Here is a 26,381-nt window from a genome sequence, read left to right as displayed (position 1 = left end):
CTCATGGTCTCTATATAGTTCAGACCAAAGAAGTTGAAACTTGCAGCCATTTGCAATAAAATTCCCCAAACAGTGGTTTGCAACTTTCTAAAACTGGACAGTGCACTTCAAGTGAAGTTTATCGTTAGCAATGGCTCTTGTCATGTCACGTTAACCTATTCCCTTGATGCATAAATTCCAGCGCCTGAGCACAATCTTTCTCCTGTATCTTTTTATCTTTGTATTGTATTTATTCTTCTTTATTGGTGTGTTATAAATTATAAGAGCCCAATATCATCAAATGATAATAATCACAAAAGACAAAAAAACTAAAAACTAAGAGAATTATAATATTACCGGTAATAATAACAACAACTATTGTAACAATAGAAGAGGGGCAAAGCCGTCAATTTCTTTATCACTACTAGCCCCCATACAGTAAGTCATATCTGCCCATGAAAGACATATTTTGCCACTTGTACGCATGCCCCCACCCACTGAAATCAAAATCATTAAAATCCCTAAGGCGATAGAACACTCTTCTTTTCTCTAATTACAATCTAAAATATGAACCCTTGTAAAAAACACAAAGTTGTCCTTTAAATGAATAATACCACTATACCAAGACGAGACCCAACTGATACCCTCAGTCAGTCCAAAACCCAGTCAATTTGTTTTGTTTTGTCATATTGTCACACCCAGACTCAGGCGTTTCCGTATCCGAGCAGGCAGCACCAGCGACTCAGACCTGCTCAGCTGCCTGGCACAGCTGATGCACGGCTCCCGCGGCTCGCCCCTCCACCTTCGCTCCTCCACCCCACATGGAGGCTCTAGGATGGGCGTCTGCAGCCTGACCAGCTCCCCTCACCACCACCACCACCACCGCAGCTCCAGCGCCTCCCCGCGGAGCTCCTCCTCCCTGCAGCGCTCCGTCAGCTCCTCGCCCTCCCGCCACGAGCACCGCGGGGGCGGGGGAGGTGGCTGCAGCCGCTCGCCGCCCAGCTTCTCGGGCTCGCCGCCTCCCCGGCGTTCCTACCTCCACCACCAGGAGACCTGCTGCAGCCGGCAGGCCCGCGTGGGGCCCTTCCACCTGTCCAGGGGGAAAGGCTGCAGCCGGGAGGGCAAATGCTCCAGCAAGCTCAGTAGATAGTCACCCTCCCGATCGCCCCACCGGACGCTAATGCCGCAATAGCCAACTGCAGAGGAGAGGAAGACAACGATCAGGATGGGGAAAGAAGGGACTCCCTAAAACTTGGTGTTTAGCCCGGGGGCCGCCCCTTAAGCATTCTCTTCGGCTCGCACAGGGTCGTCTTGTCAAGCTAAGCTAAGCTAAGATAAGCAAGGTACTTTGAATGTTTCTGAACCAAAAATACGTTTCATGTCAGTATTCAAGTACTACTGTATATACAATTTCAGAATAGATAATAACTGATTCCCACCCTATCGGTATGCAACTCGGACAGCGCACTTGTCGGCGTCCGAGGCTGCTCGTGTGGTTTGCCTCACTGTCGACGCGCCTCCCGTGTTCAAAAGCATTTACTACTACTATGACCTGCTGTACCACGCCCATCTGAGTGAAACACCTAACGTTTTAGTGAGTCCCTGGGAAAGAAGGCCACAATCAGGATTACGAATGTCTGAGTCTTCCTGTTAGTGTAGTTTGTCACACAAGACTAGAGAATTGTCACTTCCCTCCTCGCTTTGAAACTCACCCACCTCTCCTACCCTCACTTGTCTTTCCATTTTGCACAGTGTTTTGACTCTCCTTTATGTTCCCGGTTCGTATGGTACCTAATCAAAAGGGGTGGGAGAGACATTTATGGATACTTACCGGTAGTTTAGATTGTTCACCATGTTGTAGAGTAAAAGTAGTATAGGTGTAAAACTAAACCAATTGGTTTCCTAGTAAAAGGAAGTACAATTGTTTATGACCCAACGGACAGGTCAGTGGCCATAATTATATAAGTCAGCTCTGGTTATTTAGTCTGCACCACAGTACGCAGTAACTCATTTAACCCCTTTATTAATGCACTTGTCTTATACTGATGGTATATCAGTATAGCTGATCACTACTTAATGGAATACCAGTGAGACGTCGACCCAATTATCTCCTTTGCATTGGAGATCGCAGGCAGGGTATCACTTTTACTGTACAGTATGAGAGAGACGCATTAAGCCAGAGTAAATGTACAGTACTATTTATTGAAATGTTATTTATTTGAACTCTTTAGCAGTGGTTAAGGCTTCCCACCCTGCCTCAGATCGTGGATGTTTGGTCCTGTATCCCTGGCATTAATATTAAAAGTTTAACAGGAGTTGCTTTGAGGTGACCCTTTATAACAATCATGTAAAGCTTTGTGGGAGGGGACACACCTACCTGTGCCTACTGACTGATTTATACTTGGTTGCGTGTGGTGTTGTGCACCAGAAATAGCAGATCTACAAGCTCACCAGCGTGATGTGTTGTGTTTGCCGTGTAGGTCGGCTGTTTTCAGTGCCGCGATGCCCACGCGCAACTATGTATAACTCAGGCTTACTGTGTTGCTGAGGGGGAATGTTAACACTGAATGAGTGAATTACAAGTCACAATTACTTTAGCTTTACTCCTTTACAGAGATTGCTTAGAGACTGACCCCATCGACGTACTGTAACATGTTTTCTCAATCCTCTTCTTACAGTAGTGGTAGGCCTAAAGAACACAGGCACATTTATTATGGAACACTAATTTATTATTATTAATATCTAGACACAGATGTGTCTCAGCGTGTGCCTTGGCACTTTGGGCAGCTTTTGGGTTCACTGCGGTATGTTTGTAATCAGAACAAAAGGGAGCCAAAAAACAAATAGACTAGTTGGTTAAGACAACCCTTTTCACCTTGATGTAATAGTATTGTTTTTGCCAAAAAAAAGTGAGTGTTGCAAATCTCCATTTGAGCAAGAGTTTACTTGAATAATGAGTATTTACTATTTGTGATGATGAAAAGGGAAACTTTTGAGCAAAGCCAACTTTAACTGTCGTGTGATATTTATAAAGGACCAATGACTAATTTTCCGATAACATATTGGAAGAAATGTGAATTTAAAACTGCAAGGAAAGAGTCATGTCATGCAATGTCAATATTAAGTATTCCACATGTAGGCTATGTCATACTAAATTATGTTCCATGCCTCTGAATTGAAGGAAAACGTTTTGTTTTTATCCATTCACCTTGCGCCAGAGAATGTCTTTTATACAAAAATGACAAAGTAGCTCTAGTATTGTTTTGAGAACCACTTAAACTATTAATTTCATGTTCCTTACTCAAAACACCCTTCTTGCCACTCCTCTGCTTGTATGATACTGTAATATAGCTCCCAAGCTTCCAATACTATGCTTTGCATGCTCCAAAGAGAAAGGATAGGGGGGGGGGGAACCCTCATCAGAACAATCTTCTGAGATAAAACGACATGCCCGGTGCCATCAACCTCCATTTAATCTGTTTGTGCTGTGAAAGAGATTTCTTCAACACGGTACATTGCATTTTAATTGCAATATACTGGTATTATTAGGACCCCCCCCCCTTTATTTTCTTCCCCCTTCTGCAAAGTCTCAAAAACCTCAGTTTGATAATCTCCTCTCCCCATCTGATCTTAAACACAAGTTAAAAGCGTTTCAGAAATGTGTGTTGACAAGAATGTCGCTTAAACACGACTGCCTGTATATTTTCATCAGTGTATTTGGCTGAAGACCATCTTGCATACATAATGCATACAGTTATCATATGCAGAGAATACTTTAGTTTTTGTTGTGTTTTTAAGAACATTGTATTGTAGGAGACTACAGTATACCTGGGATGAGAGCCACAGAATGGTATGGCTGCACACATCGATAAGAACAATGCAGTTGTTTTTGATTGATATTGAACTTGAACTCATGAGTATTGAACTTTCTAATATACGTATGCTCTAGTATCTTAACTAGGCATTGCACTGTAGACATGAAGCGCTGTGGTTTGTTCGTCTCACGTGGATCATGAAGGTACCCAATCTCCCCCGAGCAGATATGATGACTCATCCTGAGGTCAGACAGTGTTCAGTCAGTCAGTCGCCTTAATGTTTCTTCTGTCCCCTCCGTGCATAGCGAGGGATGACTGAGCCTTGTCTGTCTGTGCTGGAGATCATTCCAGTGTTGGGCCAGCTGAGCCCTTCTGTCAACTGTCCCTTGTCCTCGGAATGGCATGTGTGGTCTGTCGCTATGGCTGCCTATGGCTACATTTGAAATCAAGGCAGGATTGTGCTGTTGACGCTTTCAGAATCAATAGTATTGCTCATTTGTGATTGCTAAGGCTATACTGGAAACTGCTCTGTTTTGTGAGAATTGAATGATTTAAGAGCCAACTGGTGGGAAACGAGAGCACAGTGTCAAGGGGTGTAATGACTGATTCTTTAATACAGCTATTGCTAACTGCTAATTTCCATATATTGCCAACGATCAATCTTTGAATTCATTCTCTTTGATTGATATATTTTAAGCTCACAACTGTTAAGGTATTTCAAGCTTAAAACCTTCCGAACACAGTTGCTCAGACCTTTCAATATATACCTGTAAATGTTTAAAGTATTTATTTAAACCTTATCACTATTGTAAACCATAACTTATTTGCTAAAAAGCTTCGGTTAAAGTGAGAAACGGACACTTAAACAGTGCTGTTTTAAGAAAGGATAATCGGATTTCCTCTCTTTGTTTTTAGTCTTTATTATGATTATTGCACAAAGTGGTGTGTAACCGTAGTACAAGTGTTACCTTACCAATCAGATGACTATTTTGTCACTTTTCTGAGTGGCTTTGCTGATGGCAAGGGCTTCATACACAATAGCTTGCCAGTATCTCTAATGTGCATCTAATCTAGCTGGTTCTCAACTGGTTTCACAATTGCGCTCACATTTTGACCATGAAGTAAATTGAGGGCCAAATATATGAAATAATACAATATTCCTCTGTTAAACTTGTTTTGCCCTGTCAGCACATCTTCCGTCCCCGTTTTGGGTCCTGGCCCACTGTTTGAGAAACACTGGTCTAACCTGATATGCCATGGTTGCAGGTACACACAAGGTAACACAGCAAGGCAATGTTTTTGAACAAATAGTCGAGGTGGAACTAATCAAACTTTTGGAGTGTACTGTCACACTCTTCCATGTCATGATATTGGAATACGTGTTTATAAAATGATACTGACAACAATTATTTGATAATAATTTGATCAAATTTGATTGTTTTTCCCAACCACCAGTATGACTTCAACTGTTGAATGTTTATTTATTTTTTATCTTATTAATATTATTATTATTTTGTTTCTGAATGGTTGATATTGTTTGTGTGTAATGCAATGTATGTAAGTTATGGTTTTGAAATGTAACTGTACAGTCACAAGGAAAGAATGTATAAGTGGAGGTTTTGCATTGTACATAACTGTAATTATTTGTTTATTCTATCATTTGTATCATATCAATGCCTTGTACAGTGTTTCTTTCTGTTGGTTTAAAATTATTTTGTATTTTATTTTTATAAACTGGTTATAAATAAAATACTCATTCGGCATGCAGACACAACTTGTTTAAGCATTTTATACGTTGACCACAAAGTGATAGTTTTTGTTCAAGTATATTATAATTCTTAATTACTACGGCGATGCCTGTTAAGAATGCACGCCCTGTTGTTCTCAGGGTTTTGTAATTTGGTTCCAGATTTTCTGGTCATGAGAGGAGATGAAATAGTCTCTCCAATAAACTTTAGGGTTGAGAAGAGCAGAGCAGGGAGAAACTGCCTTTGTTTCATTCTTGAGGGTACATTTCAGCGAATAATTAATATATCCTGCATATAGGCACATCAATACACATCACCATGTCTAAAGGAGAGCCATCTTGGTTTCTTATCTCACACTGGTTATTTTCAGACATTGACTGTTTTCCAAGTTTTGTTGCAGGTGTTTTAAAGATTTGTTTTGGGGCTTTTATACCTTTATTGGATAGGACAGTAGACTGACAGGAAAATGGGTAGAGAGACGGGGAGTGACATGTGGCAAAGGTCGTCCGGATCGGGAATCGAGCCGGCGACGCCGTACGGCATCAGTGCCTATGTGGCAAACTGGCAATGCCTATGTGGTATGCGCCTGGACCAGTAGGACAGCGGGCACCCCTCGTTGCAAGCGTTTATAAAAAGATATGGACTAATGGTTATTAATTTGATTCAGAGTTACAGCAGTAGGCTACAGTCAATGGGCCTCATTCATCAAGCACTTAAGATCAAAATAAGATCATATTTTGATCTTACCGGCATTTAGGACGATTCTCCTATTTACGACCAGATTGATGAATGAGGCCCATTCTGTTCACTTCAGTACTTATTAATCAAACCACAAATAACAGGATTAGGATGAAAGTTTAATTAAACAGGGTGTAGCAGTAAAGGGGGGCGGGGAGAGAAAAGAAAGCACAAACCAAGACATGTTGGCTGTTGGCAGAGATTTTTCACTTGAATACAGGTTATTGTCAGTAAACATCCTGTGGCCACACAATGTATGAAAGGCAGTGGTTTTGCATGCAGTGTCTCCCATCAATCAAACGTTAGCCCTGTAGCCCAGCTATTCCATACTATATACTATAACTATTCCATCCTATTTTAGAATGCTTATTGGATTATTATCCACTTTCAACCTGGTGAACGATTTCAAAACATTTCAAGACATTTCAAATAACAGCAGACCTGTGAGCTCACAGCCCGTCACCTTGTGAGCTTTTATTGCTGCTACTTCTGTTTTTGGAGCTGTGTGGAACACAAGCTCCCCTATACGTGGCCGTGTGTGTAGGTATGTGAGCATCAACTGCAATACACACACACACACACACACACACACACACACACACACACACACACACACACACACACACACACACACACACACACACACACACACACACACACACACACACACACACACACACACACACACACACACACACACACACACACACACACACACACACACACAGCTCCACTTCGAACAGAGGTTCGATTTTTAGATTCTTTTTTAAAGGGCTGAAGTAGCTGTGGGTAATCACTTATGTCACGGCCCCTTGGCCTTGCCTGTAGGGCCTGTGGTAGCATAGGTATGGTGGATCCCTGTACTTTGCTTCTCTCCACAGAGCCTTCGGGTGTCGGCCAATGAGGTGGCTGATTAGGTGCATTGGGAGCACCTGGCCAGTACTCCAAGAAGCCCTATAAAAGACTGGGTGGCCAACCAGTCTGTCTCTCCCTCTACAGCAGACAGCACCCTTTTGCTTTAGTCCTCTTATGCTTTGCTTTATCCACAAGTTTCCGCGGGAGTTTACTGGAGACTATCCGGACCAAACTTCCGGGTTTAACAGCAGACATACAAGCTCACGTCGCGTCGCAGATGCAACCCGTTGAGAGCTTGTAAATCGGCGCCGGAAGATCGATGCAAACGTTTGCGCAATGCACTATGGGGCGTAGGAAACTCGTGGATACACCTTACAACACCCCACACTACACTTACCACACATCCATGCATTGCTGACACCACTGATTACTGACTTACACACCTCAAGCTCTTGTACATATGATTTAATCCAGTTGTTAATAAATTATTGTTATTCTTTAAAGCCCACTACCTCGTGTCCTCCTCAATTTGTCATGGCCTAAGAGCCAGGTTGTGACAAATTGGGGGCTCGTGCCGTTCGTGAAAAGTTGGAACTCGGGTTGGCCGTGACATTGTTGACAGGTAAAGTAATCTTCCTGTGTTGTTTAAAGCTGGTATAGTTATTGGCATTTTTGGTCACGGCATTAGGAGGAGGCGCTTGGTAGTGGTCGTTTGATTTATTTGAGTTAACAAGTTGGTTTTGAATAATTTGAGTTTGAGTTTGTTTGAGTTATTTAAAGGGGTTATGCCACCTTAAGGGTTACTGTCACCTTAATAAATTATATTAAAAACAAGTTAATATTTGTTTGATGTCATTGTGGGAATGCACGATAAGCCAATCAAATTAATTAATTGACTGTTACTTACTGTATGTCTGCACAATGTACATTTTCTTCCCATCGCCCGCAGGCTCGCTCTCACAGTCACAGCCCTCACAACTTCTCTGCTCCCACAGGGCTAGCTAGCTGGGCTAGCACTAAAGCTAACCAGCTAAAGACACACATTTATATATGAATCTGTAGCTATAAAAATTATATTTCCGGTGGTTACTGGTTGTTACTTCCCCATTGTTCATGGGAATATGCTTGTTTATGTTTATTCATTGAAATGGAAAACACGTTGTTTTGACTGAGTTGGGCAGCTGCGCTCGAACTCATCCTCGAACTGTGTGCTGCTGGCCAGTATTGTGACGTTCGCGAACGAATCAAGTCTTTTGAACGGCTCTTTGAAATGAACGATATGATTCGGTTCACAGTAGGGAGCCGTTCCTTTCTAATGAACAGTGGTGGGAAAAGTACTCAATTTCAGAGATCCAGCTCACTTCAAATAGCCACAAATCCCATATCTGCGCCAGGCTGTCTCCTGTCTGTCTCTCTACTCCTCCGAGTGGAGGGGGCTGCGCTACGGGGGATGGGATCATTTGATTCAGAGATTTCAGACCGTTTTAAAAAAGACCACGTGACCTACTGTATCCTACTGTATCATACTATTATAATTTCGGGGCGTGGCAGGACCCCTTTAAGTAAAAGTAAAAGTAATCTAAGTAAAAGTAATCTAAGTAAAAGTAATCTAGGTAATTGTTTGGGTAAATACAATTATTTTGGTTTTCTTTTTTTTTGGTTGTGCTGTCTATCAGTTACAGTGTGGTAATTGGGACAGGTGGGGCAGGTGTGTCTGGTACAGTCTGAGGGGCGGTACTCCCCACCCACATAGGTCAGAGGTGTTACCCGCAGGGGGACGCACTGTTTTTTTTTGTTTGAATATTGTATTTTGTTAGACTCGGTCCCACACAAGATGGGATTGGGTGGTGACCACCGAGATTGCCATGGAGGTGTGGTTACTCGGGAGGCCCACTGAAGACCCAGGGCAAGTTGTGTTAGTTTAGGTTGGGTTAGGCAGTTGAGGTAGGGGGAGTGCCGCTCCTGTAGGCGCACCTGTCTCACCTGTCCTAACGAGACAGAGGAGGAGCATTTGTTCCATTTTGGAATTTGTTTTTCTATTCATTAATTTCATTAATTCAAGAGAGTAATCTACTCCAATTCCAATTCTCAAGACCTGGATAAAAGCTGCTCAAAGAAGGTCCTTCTGTACATCCAATGTACATAAATCAAATCTAACTTAACATACTTAGTTGGCACCAACCAGTAAATAACATATCACAAACTAACAATAAGATCAATTAACATCTGTTAGAACAATCTGTAAATTGTATAAAAACAACGATAAGATCAATAAACAATCAGTAAGAACACTCTGTACAGTATATAAGAACCATCTGTACAGTAGAAAATAATTAAGCCATATCACTCGAACTCTCGGGCCATCAGTCTGCCATTGGGGTTTGTGACCTTTATGGCCAGCTGGGCTGCCCTCTCCAAAATCAGCTTTCTGTTTTTGGCAGAGACGGTGCGGGCGATCTCTGCACAGTAGGTCCTGCAGAGACAGAAAGAGAGGCATTACTCAACATTTGATTCTTCACATTCATCTGGATCTGCATGACTAATACAGTCAACTTCAGAGCCTGTTTTTCTATTACAAAAATAATGATAAAGCACAGCAGGACACTGCCAGGAACTCAAAATGAACATTGATTCTGTGAATTCAGAGGTTACTAAACCTATCAGTAGACAGACATTTTTCACGCCTGGAAAATAGAACAATGGCGTATCGGAGCGGCGGGCGCCTTGTGCCGCTGGTGTGGGTTCATTGAAAATAGTGTCTGTTTTCTGCTATTCAAAACTTTCAACCTGACATTTTGGGCAAACCACATGTAGATCAGATCTGCAATTTTTGACACGCAGCACTGATGAAAGACCGAAGTTAGTATAAAGGCCAGTGCACACCAATGCAACCCGGCAACTACTATTCCCACCGGTCTGCAAGTCCAGGCTGCTGCATTGGCAATCTAATAAAAGTTAAGCAGGACTTACTTGTTATTCATCATCAGAAGGTCAAGCTCCTTGATGATGTGGATCACAAACTTCTTGAAGCCAGTTGTCAGCATATGCTTTGTCTTCTTATTGCTTCCATTCCACGCCGTAAGGCATCTGTTCTGTCACCCCTATGCGCCCTGCACAGACTGACAGGCAGATAACTCCTCCTTCAATAATCACACCGTATGTAGTCTTCAGTTGTTTAATGTGACATCAAAGGTAGGGTAAAACTGCAGAGAATATAAATTACAATAAACAAGTGTTAATTCAATACAAAAACAAATGCTATCATGTAGAAATCAAAAAACAAAATATACATTGTACTGAGGTAAATATCAGGCTACACCTATTAGGTAGGCATACAGGCAGGGGCGTCACACCAAATTCTGGGCCCTGGGTACAAGGATTCACTGCGGGGCCCCCCATGAATGTTAACTATTGAAAAACAGCAGATATACAAGCTCACAGCGCGGCACCGAGTGCCGCGCTGCGAGCTTGTATATCTGCTATTTTTGAAAAATCGTGAAAAAGCGTGCAAGAAACCTATGTCAAGGACCCCCAAGATGATATGTATTTGGCCACGGACCCCGATCTAGTTCCAGGGACCCCCCAGAAGCAAAATTTTTGTTAGAAATGTTCGCTTAAAAAATACCTATATTCAAAGATTTTCACACATTGTCACAACTTTTCAAAAATAGCAGATCTACAAGCTCGCAGCGCGGCACTCGGTGCTGCGCTGTGAGCTTGTATATCTGCTATTTTTCAATAGATAAAGTTATTAGGGCCCCTACACCTTGGGCCCCAGTAACTCAGTCCCACTTTCCTACCCCTTGTGACGCCCCTGCATACAGGCAAGAAAAGAAGTGAGGACATTTCCTTCATTATTAATAATGATACAAAGATTGGAAAATAAATCACGAGAATACTATGTCAATTTGTGTCACAAAATAGCCATATTGAACATAAACATACCAGCGTTGCTTCTGTAAAGGCTTAACTGAAAACAAGTCAGCTCCAAACATTTCAGGACAGAAATACAGTGTCTGTTCTGCTGCTTTACAAGTGAGGAATGAATCACTGAACTAATTAACACCACCTGCCTGCACCCTCCTCACAAACCAGTCAATCAACTAATCAACTCAACTAGGGCACTTAAAGGCACAGAGCACATTTAACAAACAAGACAGCACAGCATCAGTGCCTATCTGGCAAACTGGCAATGCCTATGTGGTATGCGCCTGGACCAGTAGGACAGCGGGCACCCCTCGTTGCAAGCGTTTATAAAAAGATATGGACTAATGGTTATTAATTTGATTCAGAGTTACAGCAGTAGGCTACAGTCATTCTGTTGACTTCAGTACTTATTAATCAAACCACAAATAACAGGATTAGGATGAAAGTTTAATTAAACAGGGTGTAGCAGTAAAGGGGGGCGGGGAGAGAAAAGAAAGCACAAACCAAGACAATGTTGGCTGTTGGCAGAGATTTTACACTTGAATACAGGTTATTGTCAGTAAACATCCTGTGGCCACACAATGTATGAAAGGCAGTGGTTTTGCATGCAGTGTCTCCCATCAATCAAACGTTAGCCCTGTAGCCAGGGACGACACTGGGGGTGCCAGAGCACCTGCCCTTTTGCCTTCCTGGATCAAAGTGCCCTTTTTTAGTCAGGTTCACTGTGTACTTTTGTTCAAAAGTTTTGGAGATTAGTAAAACTATACATTTTTGGAATCTTCAGAGCATGGGGAATCCAAAAATCCAAATGCAAAATGGCCGACATACAATACATAATTTGTGCTATCTTGGCTTCTAGACAACCTAGAAACGTAATTAAACATGCCAATCCTATGTGTTCTGGGTCAAGGAATCAAATGAGTAAATTATGGGTGTAAAATGTTCTAGACCCCCGCCCCTGGGGGTTATCTATTTTGGGACCTCCCAGAACAGTACACCAGCCAGTTAATGTCCGATTTTCATAATATTAGAGTTGTTTTGTAGGTTTTAAAACAATCTGAGTTCATTTACTACAATTTGAAAGCAGACAGAATAACCTGTTTTACCCCCCCCCCCAGACAGACCCCATGTTTTTGTACAGTGTTTGTTTTGTTGTTTTGTGCAGTGTGCATGGACCATGGTGACATTGGTCAATTCTGGATTAAAAGGTTCTAATATATTTATGCCCCAAAATGCTCTGGAATCTTGCCACATGTGTAGGCTATCTGTAATCAAAACAGCATGTATCTATTCTGCATCTAGCTTGAGGCAAGACCCAAATTAACTAAAGTCTTTGCTTCTGGGGGTCCCTGGAACAAAATATTTTGAGATGGGGGTCCGCAGCCAAATACACATTTAATTGATGCATGCATATCAATATATATAGCCTAGATATGTCACAGCAGGGCATGTATGCATATCAATAGACCATTGTCTGTACCTGTTAACTCCTGTAATGTATGTGTAAGCGCCGTCCACGTGACATCATTCAAATCACGTCCCCCAAACATTGAATCCCCAATGCAACACTTCCCATCCCTAACTACTGGCAGTCGACGGTTCCACGCGCTGCACAAGGTGCCCTTTTTTTCACTTGAGCACCCCCCCCTCAAAATGTCTGTGCACGCCCCTGCCTGTAGCCCAGCTATTCCATACTTTACTTTACTTATCCTCTTCGTCCCGGTTGGGGCATAAGGCTGCAATCATACACTGCCAGAGAACCCTGTCTCGTGCTTTGGCCTGTGCTTCGTCCCAGGAAAGACCCATCTCCTTCAGCTCTGTCATCACTGTCCTTCGCCAGGTGTTACCAAAGTCCAAAGCCCCGTACCAAGCCGAGTGTCCTCCCCTCGTTCACCCTGTTCCCCTCACTCTCCACGTTTTCCTCGCTCGCCCTCCTCTCCACGCTCTCCCCTCTCTCCTCACAGCCCTGTGTTTGCCAACGGCCACCTCTCCCCTCCTGTTAATGGCCCGGGGGAGACAGGCAGCAGAGCCTTCTTCTCCAAGCCACAAGACAACGGGAATGACTCTGGCTCCCCCAGCTGTGCCACCGAGCCCCAAGTAGGGGAGGAGAATGTAGGAGAAAAGAGGTGGGCTCCAGAGGAGACCAATGGCCCAGCCTCCTCAGCCTCCTCCCCCGTCGCCCCCCGTAAGAACCCCAGCCGCAGGCAGAGTCGCATCCCGGGCTGGAGCCTTCCAGCTTGCTGGAGCCTCCTCCTCCAGGCTCTGCTAAAGAGAAGCTCCTGCAGAAGAGAGCGAGCCTCCATGGCCCTGCTCCCTCTCCCACCGCCTCTCCGTCCTTGTCCACTGAGCGGCGTGGCCCCATGGCGGCCTCCCTTCCCAGGGACCAGCTGTCCTCCGCCTCTGACCGCTCCCAGGACGAGGACTCCCTGCTGGGCTCCCACTCTGACCGCCAGGGCGACGACGCCCCGTCTCTGTCCTCCTCCTCCAGTCCTCTGTCCCGCAAGAGCAGGATCCCTCGTCCCGTCAATCCCACCCCTGATCCCGAGCAGCTGGCTGCCCACTTCCTGCCCCACCCACCCCCTGGGAGGGCGCCAAGCCGCCCCACAGCAGAGAACAGGTTGGTTCTGGTAATTGTTGATTTCACTAAAATAACCAAGAATGATAGACTCATGGTCTCTACATAGTTCAGACCAAAGAAGTTGAAACTTGCAGCCATTTGCAACTAAATTCCCCAAACAGCGGTTTGCAACTTTCTAAAACTGGACCGTGCACTTCAAGTGATGTTTATCGTTAGCAATGGCTCTTGTCATGTCACGTTAACCTATTCCCTTGATGCATAAATTCCAGCGCCTGAGCACAATCTTTCTCCTGTATCTTTTTATCTTTGTATTGTATTTAACACCGTGGCTTATTAAGCCGATTTGGGTACACTTTCTCTCCCCCGGTGGAACAGTGTTACACCACGTATAAAAGAACCAGCTGTGAGTTTGGAAGTTTACTGTGTTTTCAGACAAGGATATTATTTTGACAACAGTACAATTTATTTAACATTCCCTGCTTGGACATCCGCCACTGGACCGCTGGACACATGGTTTTCTGATTGCATGCTCCACGGTCCGAGGACGGATCTTTATGCACCATTGGTGACCGGAATAATATTTTAAGATAAGTATATTGTTTTCTTCAGTTATCTGTGCAACGAGTCGCTTCTCAGTTTGAACTAGAAGCAGTGCTCTTCCGAGCACAGGTCTCCACCAGGCCGCGTGTCCTGGTGGTGCTACTGTATAATAGGCCAATGTAAAAAGGGCGGTTCTTCACCATAGATCTTTCATGGAAATCGGACGCTGCATGCATGATTTGAAGCATTGTGTTCCAAAAATGTGTTTTGCTAAAGTCTACCTGCTGGTGGTGCTATAACAGGCCAATGTGAAAAAAGGTAGCATTTGTTCCTTGACCTAGTGGGAATTTCTGTGGCAAATTTCACAGTAATCGCAAGCTGCGTTGATGATTTGAAGCATTTTGTTCAAAAACGGAGCAATCCTGCAAACTTTGGAAGCTAATATTAGCCAATCAGGATGGAATATGAAATATCAGACGGATCGGACTTGATCACATGACTATAGAGATACTGTGTACCGATTTGCGTGATTTTTGCATAAAATTAGTAATAGAGTAATATCCAAAGGTGGCGCTATAAAAGGCTGATGTGAAAAATGCAGGGCAAAGGTTTATCCTTAGCCTCTAGGGAGTGCGCTTACAAAGTTTGAAACTGATCGGTGGAGTTATAGGTAAAACCACAAATCGGCCTGTTTTAGCGCCACCATGAGGCTGATTTAAAAAAAATTAAGTGGCATTTCTTCCTCGGCCTAGTGGGAACGTGTGTGCGCGATTTCATGATAATTGCACTTTGCGTTTGGGATTTGAAGCATTTTGTTCAAAACGGCTCAATCCTACAAACTTTGGAAGCCAATCTTAGCCAATCAGGATGGAATATGCAAAATCGGACAGATCCTTGTCGATCACATGACTGTCGAGATACTGCCTACCGATTTGTAGGATTTTTGGACAAAATCTGTAAGAGTAGTGCACAGAAATGTGTCTTGCGAACATCGGCCACTAGGTGGCGCTAGAAAAAGCCCATTTGAAAAATTTAGGGCAGAGGTTCTAGATTGGCATCCAGGGAATGTGTGTGCTCACTTTGGCAGCGACCGGGCCAACGGTGACTGAGATTAGCTGCACACAAACTGCGAGGACGCACGGACGGACACACGGACACACGGACACACGGACGGACACACGGACGGACGAAGGGGAAAACATATTCTCCCCCAAGCCTTCGGCTGGTGGAGACAATTATTGTTTTGATTTTTGATATTTCAGGGAGTCGGACAAGGCTAAATAATGTTTTAGTATTGCTCAGTCTATTTTACCTTCACTTGTTTAAACCATAAATTGCTCGGACACATCCTATCATAGGCTATTGTCTGTGCCAGCCCAACATAGGGGAAATACAGTAGGACCAGAGACACCATTCATTATAACATTCTTTTAAATTATACAATTTGTAATTACTTTTTATTAATCCTTTATATTTTACGGTTGGTCCCTGTAACATTACGTGTTGTGTCTTTGAATTTTGAATTAATGATGAATTATTGTTCTCCCCGTCGGAGGAGTCAGATAACTCCTAATTATATTTTGGTTTGACACACGTCGTAAATTAACCCTTAAGCCCCGTTCACATTGAGCCGATCCCGGGGCCGAGGATCCCCGATCAGATTTCGGGAGGACCCCCCGGGAAAATCGTTTGGTCGGCCCCGGAATCGGTCTTGGGCTTGAACAGTACCCCGACACGATCGGATTATGTTAATTAGCTTTTTTATGACCTCGGGACTCGTCTGGAGCACTCACGATAATATCAAAAAAGTTTGATATTCTCGGGTCATCGGGTAGGAATCCTTTACAATTATTGTCGTCTGAATGAGCTCACGGGATTGCTTCAGATGATATGAAGCCAGCTCCTCCCTTTTTTTAGGCTGCGCAGAGTGTAGGCAGAGTGTGCGCAGAGTGTAGGCTACACTTTTATTATTATAGCCTACTTACTTTTTACTTTAGCTTACTTTCTCCCTAAAATGAGTTCCAGGGGGTCCCCAGCTAAATGATATTGAGGAACCTAGGCCTGTCCCTATTCTATATGCTTGGATGAGGTGGTGGGACAGTAAAAAAAAAAAGCGAGAGGTTAAACTTTTTTTTTTCTGCGACTGCACGCCCACAACGGCGAGGTTTGGACATTCATTAAGCTCATGTCTGTTTAATGTCTGGCTGGTTGCCGTTAAAATGCTGGTTGATGCATTTTAGGAGTGGACACGGGCGTTCTTTTTTCTCTCTTTTTTTTTTGCTGCGCAGATTTGGCTAGGGCAGTGTATGCTGTTCTATCACCTCACAAAAAGCCTTTTCCTTTTTGGACAGTTGGTTGAAAGCTTGGATGAGGCAATGGATTTTATTAAATCAATGATATTGGAGATGCGACACTCTCAGCCGTGTCTTGCTGGATGCGCATCACATCTCGCGTCTCGCTTGCCAAAAAAATAACTGAATATATAATTATAATATCTATAAAGTGAGCAGCGGCCAGTGTGCGCACAGTACCTAGAAGACTAGCCTACCAACCTACCTTTGTTTTTATAATGTTTTGTCATGATGGCGCAGTTATCACTTGTGTGCAAAGGACGATGATACACGAAAGAAGAATGTAACACCAACTTCTACCAATTAATCCATTGCTGTGACAGACAGGCTGAGACAGCCAACGTGCTTCCATGTAGACTACATAATCCACTGGGTCCAGCTTGGTTCAGATCAATCATATCAACATAACAGTAATAACACCAACCAAAGTCTAAAACACGGTGCCGTCAGCAGCTGTGTTGTGTGAGTGACAAGCCTGATTTGCGCTTCGCCGTATCAGCGACCACCACCTGGAACTGATGCGCTAATTATTGATCTGACCAGGGGTGAGATGCCATGGGCTCGCGTGTGCTATAGTTTCGCGCAATGATGTAATGATTAATTTGAGCAAGATATAACATTTTAAAAGGCTTTTATAGGCCTAGCCTAGGTCTACTCTTAATACTTTTTTCACGATGTAGCGCACTACATGTTCAAGTTCAAACTCTTTCATGCTCACAAGACTTCACACAACATGTCGCTTTGATGTCATGCAGGATGTAATGGGCAATTTCCTATATTGATCAGATACACATACACACCTGAAAGCATTCACGCTGATGAACAGTTAATTTGAGCAGTGATGGAAAAAGTACTCCAATTCTTTACTTAAGTAAAAGTATCAATAGGCCTACTGCATTATTAGCTACAAATATCGCACAGACAGAGAGAGAGAGGGAGAGAGAGAGAGACTCTTTATTATAGACTATAGCGAATATATTTGTTTAATTTCGCCGTTTTAATATTTAATTAGTAGCACTGCCACTGAAGAAAGCACCATGCGTGCCTTAATTGTTAAGAGGCTGCGCAAAAAAAGAAAAGGAAAAAAAGCAGCTGATCAGCGCTCGACGGCACTGTCATTTGATGCACATTTCCAGTAGGCTACTTTATGTCACCCATCCCCGCAGATAATGTGATACACGCTCCATATAAATGACGTTCCAACCTGCATCTTCGAGGTGGCTTTTGATGGCGTTTCACCTCGCTAAAAAACCTCCATGATTTTCACCTTCAACAGATTGACAGCACTGCGGGACTCATTGCATATGCGAACAGAAGGTAATAAAATGGATTTGGGAGCATAGCCTAATTACAATGGATGTCTCATAAAAAACAATATATATTTTATAGTTGAAGGGCAAATACACTTATACACAGTAGTATGGTCAGCAATGTGCGAACGTTAGATAGCGAATATATTTGTTTAATTTCGTCATTTTAATATTATAAAATCACAACCCATTTCCTTAGAATATATGTATGTAAACATGGTTTCATCTTAAAGGAACCCTTTCTGTACATCTTGTACCCCTGTGGGTCCCGATCCACAGGTTGAGAACCATCTAGTCGTGTCTCTCATGGCACCACCCCCCCGAGATCGTGGGTGGCTAGAATCGCGAGACGTCGGTCTCATTTGTAATGGTCTGAGATATTTCACTTGGCACAGCGGGATATACCGGGCCCGAATTCAAGACTGTCGTTTGAAATGAACACCGATAAACCCCCGGGCACGAGATCTGATCGGATCCAACATCGCGTTTCGTCTGTGAGGCTCTTTATCTGCTGTTTAAGTTTACACCTCTCACTCCCTCGCTCGAGTGAGGGAGTCAGAAACAATATGTTATATCTTAGACCGTATTTTGACCATTTCTGTTCTGGTAAAATAATTGGCTCGAATGCCTCTAATAATATTTAAATGTTTATAATGTATCTGACTTTGAAGTTTGAAGTTAAGTTAAGACAGAACTAAAATGACTCCTTCTCCACTTTCTCAAGGGGTGGACCCGATTGAACCTGCTGTCGGTGGACCCCCAGGACTCTTTTCCCCCACCATGGCATGTGAGCTCACTGTTTTATTATAAATGTCACTCAAATTGGGAAAGGGGCAAGCCGACAGCAGAGCCAACCAGGACACCACCCAGGTAATACAACTCACACACTGCCAGGCTAGGTTAATATGGCCCAGGAAGTCAAAGGCTCAGAAAAAAAAAAAAAAAAATTGTTTAAGTTGATCTGCTGTTTCCATGATTTAACCTTGTCCATGAGGCCCCTGTGTCCTAAATAATGTGTTCCAAATTCCGTTGTTTCGGCGTTCCGGTTTGCCTTACAAATTACTTTTTATCTGCGGCCCTGTTAAAAACAGCCATTAAATCGGTCGTGTTATTCTTTTAAGTCTTTGAAGTTCCGAGGTGGTTTTCTACACCTTAACTTTCTAAATCTATTTCTCAGTTTTGAGTGTAGGCTATTCATGCCTTTTTGCACTGTAAATCACAGAGGTGTCCAGTACTTAAAGATTTGTACCTGCTGTCTTGAGAGTCTAGCTAGCTCTTAACACTGCTGCAGTTGTTTAATGTTGTTTTTAGTCTATTGTTTTGTTGCTTTTTGTTGCACATTGTTTACCAGAATCAGAGGGTTTGCCTGGTTCTGAAGAATTTGGACATAGCCGCCGGTGGTCACGGTTGATGCTAGTCCCCAGTTGGTGTTATTAACAGAAGATTTCATTAAGTTCACAGAATCAGATGTTGTTCCTGTTTCTAAAAAAAAAGGGTAAAAGACAGAGGTTTTTCCTGTCTTTGGAGGAGAAGTGGACTTATTTTGACCCAGACAGAGGTTTTTCCTGTCTTGGGAGGATTCCCAGTACAGAGGTTTTGCCTGTTTCGGATGGAAATCTTTTGACCGGTGTTATTTAACCCAACACTCATTAATCACATAAGAAAAGCTGTGGTTATTTTAAGGTGAAAGACAGAGGTTTTTCCTGTCTTTGGAGGAGAAGTCGCATACATGTCTTGTTTTGTCTTTAGTCTCATTCTTTTTTTTATTTTATTTTATTTTTATTTCCGTCTTAAGCCAGCTGAGGTGTTAAAAAAGGAGCTTTTTATCTCAGAGACTCTCTATCCAACTCTGTGAACGCTCCCAAGAACATTTTAAATAAACATGACCACTGGAACTAAAGAAGCCCCCTTCTGAATGATGACCTCTGAACTGACTGACCCACGTGTGTAAATGTATGAGATATTGTCTACATGGATACATGTACTGTATGTACGTGTGTTTTAATCCCATTTTCTCCCCTGGTTACAACTTTCGTTTGTCTATTATGAAAGCAGGAAAATCAAACCAAGTATGAAGTGAGCGGTGCTACTTCTGTGTTCAATACTGTACAATATGTGCTTGGCTTATGCTGCTTGCTTGCTCAATGCCTGCTGCTTGCGTGAGCCGCTTACGCTGCTTATAGGCTGGCACGGCCTATGTGTTATTTTATTATAATTTTATTTTGAGAAACTGTGGGGGTCGTTGTAAACTTCGGGTGGCTGGTTACATACTGTATGCACATATGACCTTTGGTCTTGGATCTCATTCGCTCTTGATATGACTCCACTTGCCTTGTACTGATAACAACCAACGCTTGTGTTTATTTGAATGGGTCTATGTGATGCTCCTAATGCTTTTCCATCAATGACAGGTGGTAGGGATTATTTTTTTACTTTATTTATTTTTATTGGACTTTACAGACTTGACCTTGGCTTGATTTCATGTTTTATTTACATTTTATTTTGGCCGGTTTTCTCTGTCCTCCTTTGTTGGGAAAGGGGCACCATGTCCGGTGGAGCCGTTCTTTTTGTTTTGCTTCCCGAGGGGCTGGTGTCCATTTAATTATATTTTATTTATTTTGTTATTATTATTATCTTTTATTTTTATTTAAACCTTTTGTCTGTGTTCTCATGTCAAAGGGGCCCTGTTTATACGGTGCCTATGTTACAGAAGAGGCTCGGACACTTTACTCCCTCTCGGCCTGTGCGTGCGTGAGCGTGTGTGACTGTGCCATGGCGGTTATGTGTGAGAAAGTGTTAGATGTTTTGTCCTCCTTTCTACTGATTTCATCAACATTCTGATTGTTTACTGTCTAAAGTATTTTGTTGATGTTCCATTCTGGTACTGTTATGAAACATTTTAAAAAGACTCGATTACCCACAATCCTTCCTGAGAAGGATGGCTGATTAAGCCAAGGTCCTCTTTGGGTGTCTTACTGGTAGGCCTACTAAGAAACATTTGACACTGACTGAAGATGTAACTATCTTATGATTTTAAGTCATTTTTGATTTGTTTTTTTGAAAGTTTTGAATAATTGAAGAACTGTGATCAGATTATAAATTTGTGGTTTAAAAATGTATTTTTATTTTTTATTATTTTATCCATTTAGCCCCAAACATCAACAACATTTTTTCTTGCCACACCTTGTGTCAAGAGCGGGGGAATATGCTTGATTGTTTGGAATATGCTTTGAATTTTACTGTATGCTTATGCTTTGATTTTCATTGTTTAACGTTTAATTTTGATTTTAAAACTTTTGATTTTAAAACTTTGTATGTTTTGAGTATGTTTGTGTTGTGTGCATTAATCCTTCTGTTGTCCCACACAAGCCCAACACAAACAGACTATCAGAATGGCTTACAGCCACTCAACACCTAAGGGCTATCCATGACAACACCACAGCGGAGACAGAAAGACAGAGGGCGGAGAGTGAAAAGGGCACCACCAACAGACGATGGGCCACCAGTGCATGAGCCAATCAACCGCAGGACCAGAGCTATGCTCTGGTTGTCGGTGAGTAACGGAAATGCACTGTGAAGAGAAACATCTAGGTGGAGAAATTATGATTGTAAATTGTTGAAATACAAGTGACCTGCCGCCAAGCCCTGTCACCTCTAGGCCCGACGGACGACAGGCGGTGCCGAGGAACCACCAGAGGCCAAAGGGCAGTGCGAACGTGCCATCATCACAGCGGGAGGCCATTAGCCTGCTTCCAGACCAGAGACCCCACCCACTCTCAGAGTGGACTCTTTCTCTGGTCTGGAGCTGAGTACAGGAATCACTTTTTATTTTCGGTTGCTCCAATGAGCGCGGGGGGTGGGGGTGGGTCTAACGAATATCCAATCCGCGCAGCAGTTGAAACGATTCAAACGAAGTTCACACACAGGCAGGCTGAGGAAGGCACACGCACACACACGCACGCGCTGAGTTCACCAAGCTGTTTATGTTGATTACATGTTTCTGGTCGCAGTTCTGTCACTGGCACAGACAGAGACACACACACAATCACACACACAGTCCGCGACCGTGCGTCGCGTCCACCGTGCGTCTCGATCACCGTGCATCGCGATCACTCACGCTCGCAAAAAAGTCCCTCCCTGTAAATCGCTTAGAATAGAGCACAGCTTCAGACTAAAGCGTGAGCTGAGTCTGAAATCAGGCTAGGAGGCCATTGCCTCCCGGGCCTGTGAGTATTCTGAAAGCGCACTGTCGAAGAATTGAGCTGCTATAATTATGACTGAAGAATCCATTGTACCGATATTAGTGAACTGCCGCAAGCTTCTGTCCGTAGGAGCTGTCTGAAACCCACCTAAAGAACCCCACTTCCACTCTCCGACCCGTCTCCGCCCATCTCCGACCCGTCTCCGACCCATCTCCGGCCCATCTCCAACAAGACCTCAACTCGACCCTTGGACTTTGCTCTGTCTCTAGCCCTCATCATATCGAGGACTTATGGACTGATGGACCCCTTTTTATTTTTATTCTGTCTTATATTCTTCTATTTGTTTTCTTTTGAACAGGTTGCAGGGGAAGACTGATCAACTTATCTTGTGACTTATCAATCTGATTACAAGGGGTTATTTCATTTATGTGTAAACATGATAACATTTTGTCATTAATGCCATGCTTTTAAGGTCAACTCTAACCCTAACGATAATTACAGTTCCTTTTGCTATTGAAGCTATTGAAGAAATGTTTTAACCCTAACCCTAACCATCTTTCATCTCACTCTGCCTATTTTGTTTTCTTTTGTTGATCTATTTGATAAAAAGATCAATATTAACCAGCCGGTGGATATTGATAGGTATTTTGTTATGGTTCATATCATCTTTTTATCAATACATATTGATGACCACCTGAAGTTTAAGGCACAGTGACTGTGTCATAAAATGTCACATAAAGTACACACACAAGGTCTCCGTCTGGTAGAAATCAGGCCTTATCTACTGCCATGGAGCCTGTTCCTAAAACAATGAGAATTGTTTTGGTATTCTAAGGCTCGGCCTGGGACATTTGGTGTCATCTAGACACCAGCAAGGACACCTCTCCCCCCAGGAACCCTGTATATGGACTCTTAGTCTTGTGATGTGTGGACAAGAAACATATCCTATTAACTGTTGAAACGTCATCCACTGACTGATGAAATGACCATACTTATACTCATGTCAAAACATAATTTGTCAGAGAGCACGAACCAACCTTTATTTATGTACTGTATACCTGTCTTGAATCCTCTCTCTCCATAGTAAATATTCCATTCTCACTCTGATCACTCTCCTGTCTTATTTCTGTGTGATGGATTATTGTATCTCATATGGGAATAAGAAGGTGTTGTTGTTTACAAATAATATTTCAATCATTATAAGTGGAAGTTTTGCATTGTACATAACTGTAATTATTTGTTTATTCTATCATTTGTATCATATCAATGCCTTGTACAGTGTTTCTTTCTGTTGGTTTAAAATTATTTTGTATTTTATTTTTATAAACTGGTTATAAATAAAATACTCATTCGGCATGCAGACACTACTTGTTCAAGCATTTTATACGTTGACCACAAAGTGATAGTTTTTGTTCAAGTATATTATAATTCTTAATTACTACGGCGATGCCTGTTAAGAATGCACGCCCTGTTCTCAGGGTTCTGTAATTTGGTTCCAGATTTTCTGGTCATGAGAGATGAAATAGTCCATCCTATAAACTTTAGGAAACCTTAGGGTTGAGAAGAGCAGAGCAGGGAGAAACTGCCTGTGTTTCATTCTTGAGAGTACATTTCAGCGAATAATTAATATATCCTGCATATAGGCACATTACACATCACGTCTAGAGAGCCATCTTGGTTTCTTATCTCACACTGGTAATTTTCAGACATTGACTGTTTTCCAAGTTTTGTTGCAAGCGTTTTAAAGATTTGTTTTGGGGCTTTTATACCTTTATTGGATAGGACAGTAGACTGACAGGAAAATGGGTAGAGAGACGGGGAGTGACATGTGGCAAAGGTCGTCCGGATCGGGAATCGAGCCGGCGACGCCGTAAGGCATCAGTGCCTATGTGGCAAACTGGCAATGCCTATGTGGTATGCGCCTGGACCAGTAGGACAGCGGGCAGCCCTCGTTGCAAGCGTTTATACAAAGTTACAGCAGTAGGCTACAGTCATTCTGTTCACTTCAGTACTTATTAATCAAACCACAAATAACAGGATTAGGATGAAAGTTTAATTAAACAGGGTGTAGCAGTAAAGGGGGGCGGGGGGAGAAAAGAAAGCACAAACCAAGACATGTTGGCTGTTGGCAGAGATCGTTGCAAGCGTTTATACAAAGTTACAGCAGTAGGCTACAGTCATTCTGTTGACTTCAGTACTTATTAATCAAACCACAAATAACAGGATTAGGATGAAAGTTTAATTAAACGGGGTGTAGCAGTAAAGGGGGGCGGGGGGAGAAAAGAAAGCACAAACCAAGACATGTTGGCTGTTGGCAGAGATTTTACACTTGAATACAAGTTATTGTCAGTAAACATCCTGTGGCCACACAATGTATGAAAGGCAGTGGTTTTGCATGCAGTGTCTCCCATCAATCAAACGTTAGCCCTGTAGCCCAGCTATTCCATACTATATACTATTCCATCCTATTTTAGAATGCTTATTGGATTATTATCCACTTTCAACCTGGTGAACGATTTCAAAACATTTCAAGACATTTCAAATAACAGCAGACCTGTGAGCTCACAGCCCGTCACCTTGTGAGCTTTTATTGCTGCTAATTCTGTTTTTAGATTATTTTTTAAAGGGCTGAAGTAGCTGTGGGTAATCAGTTACAAGAGAGTAATCTACTCCAATTCCAATTCTCAAGAACTGGATAAAAGCTGCTCAAAGAAGGTCCTTCTGTACATCCAATGTACATAAATCAAATCTAACTTAACATACTTAGTTGGCACCTGTCAACCAGTAAACAACATAACATATCACAAACTAACAATAAGATCAATTAACATCTGTTAGAACAATCTGTAAATTGTATAAGAACAACGATAAGATCAATAAACAATCAGTAAGAACACTCTGTACAGTATATAAGAACCATCTGTACAGTAGAAAATAATTAAGCCATATCACTCGAACTCTCGGGCCATCAGTCTGCCATTGGGGTTTGTGACCTTTATGGCCAGCTGGGCTGCCCCTCTCCACAATCAGCTTTCTGTTTTTGGCGGAGACGGTGCGGGCGATCTCTGCACAGTAGGTCCTGCAGAGACAGAAAGAGAGGCATTACTCAACATTTGATTCTTCACATTCATCTGGATCTGCATGACTAATACAGTAAACTTCAGAGCCTGTTTTTCTATTACAAAAATAATGATAAAGCACAGCAGGACACTGCCAGGAACTCAAAATGAACATTGATTCTGTGAATTCAGAGGTTACTCAGTAGACAGTAGACAGTAATCAGTAGACAGACATTTTTCACACCTGGAAAATAGAACAATGGCGTATCGGAGCGGCGGGCGCCTTGTGCCGCTGGTGTGGGTTCATTGAAAATAGTGTCTGTTTTCTGCTATTCAAAACTTTCAACCTGACATTTTGGGCAAGCCACTTGTAGATCAGATCTGCAATTTTTGACACGCAGCACTGATGAAAGACCGAAGTTAGTATAAAGGCCAGTGCACACCAATGCAACCCGGCAACTACTATTCCCACCGGTCTGCAAGTCCAGGCTGCTGCATTGGCAATCTAATAAAAGTTAAGCAGGACTTACTTGTTATTCATCATCAGAAGGTCAAGCTCCTTGACGTTGTGGATCACAAACTTCTTGAAGCCAGTTGGCAGCATATGCTTTGTCTTCTTATTGCTTCCATTCCACGCCGTAAGGCATCTGTTCTGTCACCCCTATGCGCCCTGCACAGACTGAGAGGCAGATAACTCCTCCTTCAATAATCACACCGTATGTAGTCTTCAGTTGTTTAATGTGACATCAAAGGTAGGGTAAAACTGCAGAGAATATAAATTACAATAAACAAGTGTTAATTCAATACAAAAACAAATGCTATCATGTAGAAATCAAAAAACAAAATATACATTGCTTCTTAGGCTGTATACAAAACTCGACTCATTCAAACAAGTAATGAGGTAAATATCAGGCTACACCTATTAGGTAGGCATACAGGCAAGAAAAGAAGTGAGGACATTTCCTTCATTATTAATAATGATACAAAGATTGGAAAATAAATCACGAGAATACTATGTCAATTTGTGTCACAAAATAGCCATATTGAACATAAACATACCAGCGTTGCTTCTGTAAAGGCTTAACTGAAAACAAGTCAGCTCCAAACATTTCAGGACAGAAATACAGTGTCTGTTCTGCTGCTTTACAAGTGAGGAATGAATCACTGAACTAATTAACACCACCTGCCTGCACCCTCCTCACAAACCAGTCAATCAACTAATCAACTCAACTAGGGCACTTAAAGGCACAGAGCACATTTAACAAACAAGACAGCACAG

At 42.6% G+C, this 26,381-nt stretch overlaps 1 protein-coding gene across 1 annotated transcript in view; it reads left to right on the top strand.

The window, feature by feature from the left end:
• ttbk2a (tau tubulin kinase 2a) overlaps nt 1–2,217 on the top strand; it is a 37,729-nt gene extending 35,512 nt beyond the window's left edge. Inside the window, exon 16 of the mRNA XM_080750322.1 lies at nt 682–2,217. Coding sequence (XP_080606448.1) covers nt 682–1,129 — 448 coding nt within the window. The 3' untranslated portion in view covers nt 1,130–2,217. The remainder of the gene's footprint in view (nt 1–681) is intronic.
• The last annotated feature ends 24,164 nt before the right edge of the window (nt 2,218–26,381 follow it).

This window comes from Nannobrachium achirus (genome assembly GCF_963921795.1).
Source record: "Nannobrachium achirus genome assembly, chromosome: 20".
Lineage (NCBI taxonomy): Eukaryota > Metazoa > Chordata > Actinopteri > Myctophiformes > Myctophidae > Nannobrachium > Nannobrachium achirus.
Note: the sequence above shows the minus strand (reverse complement) of the source record. Positions and strands in the feature narration are given on the sequence as shown.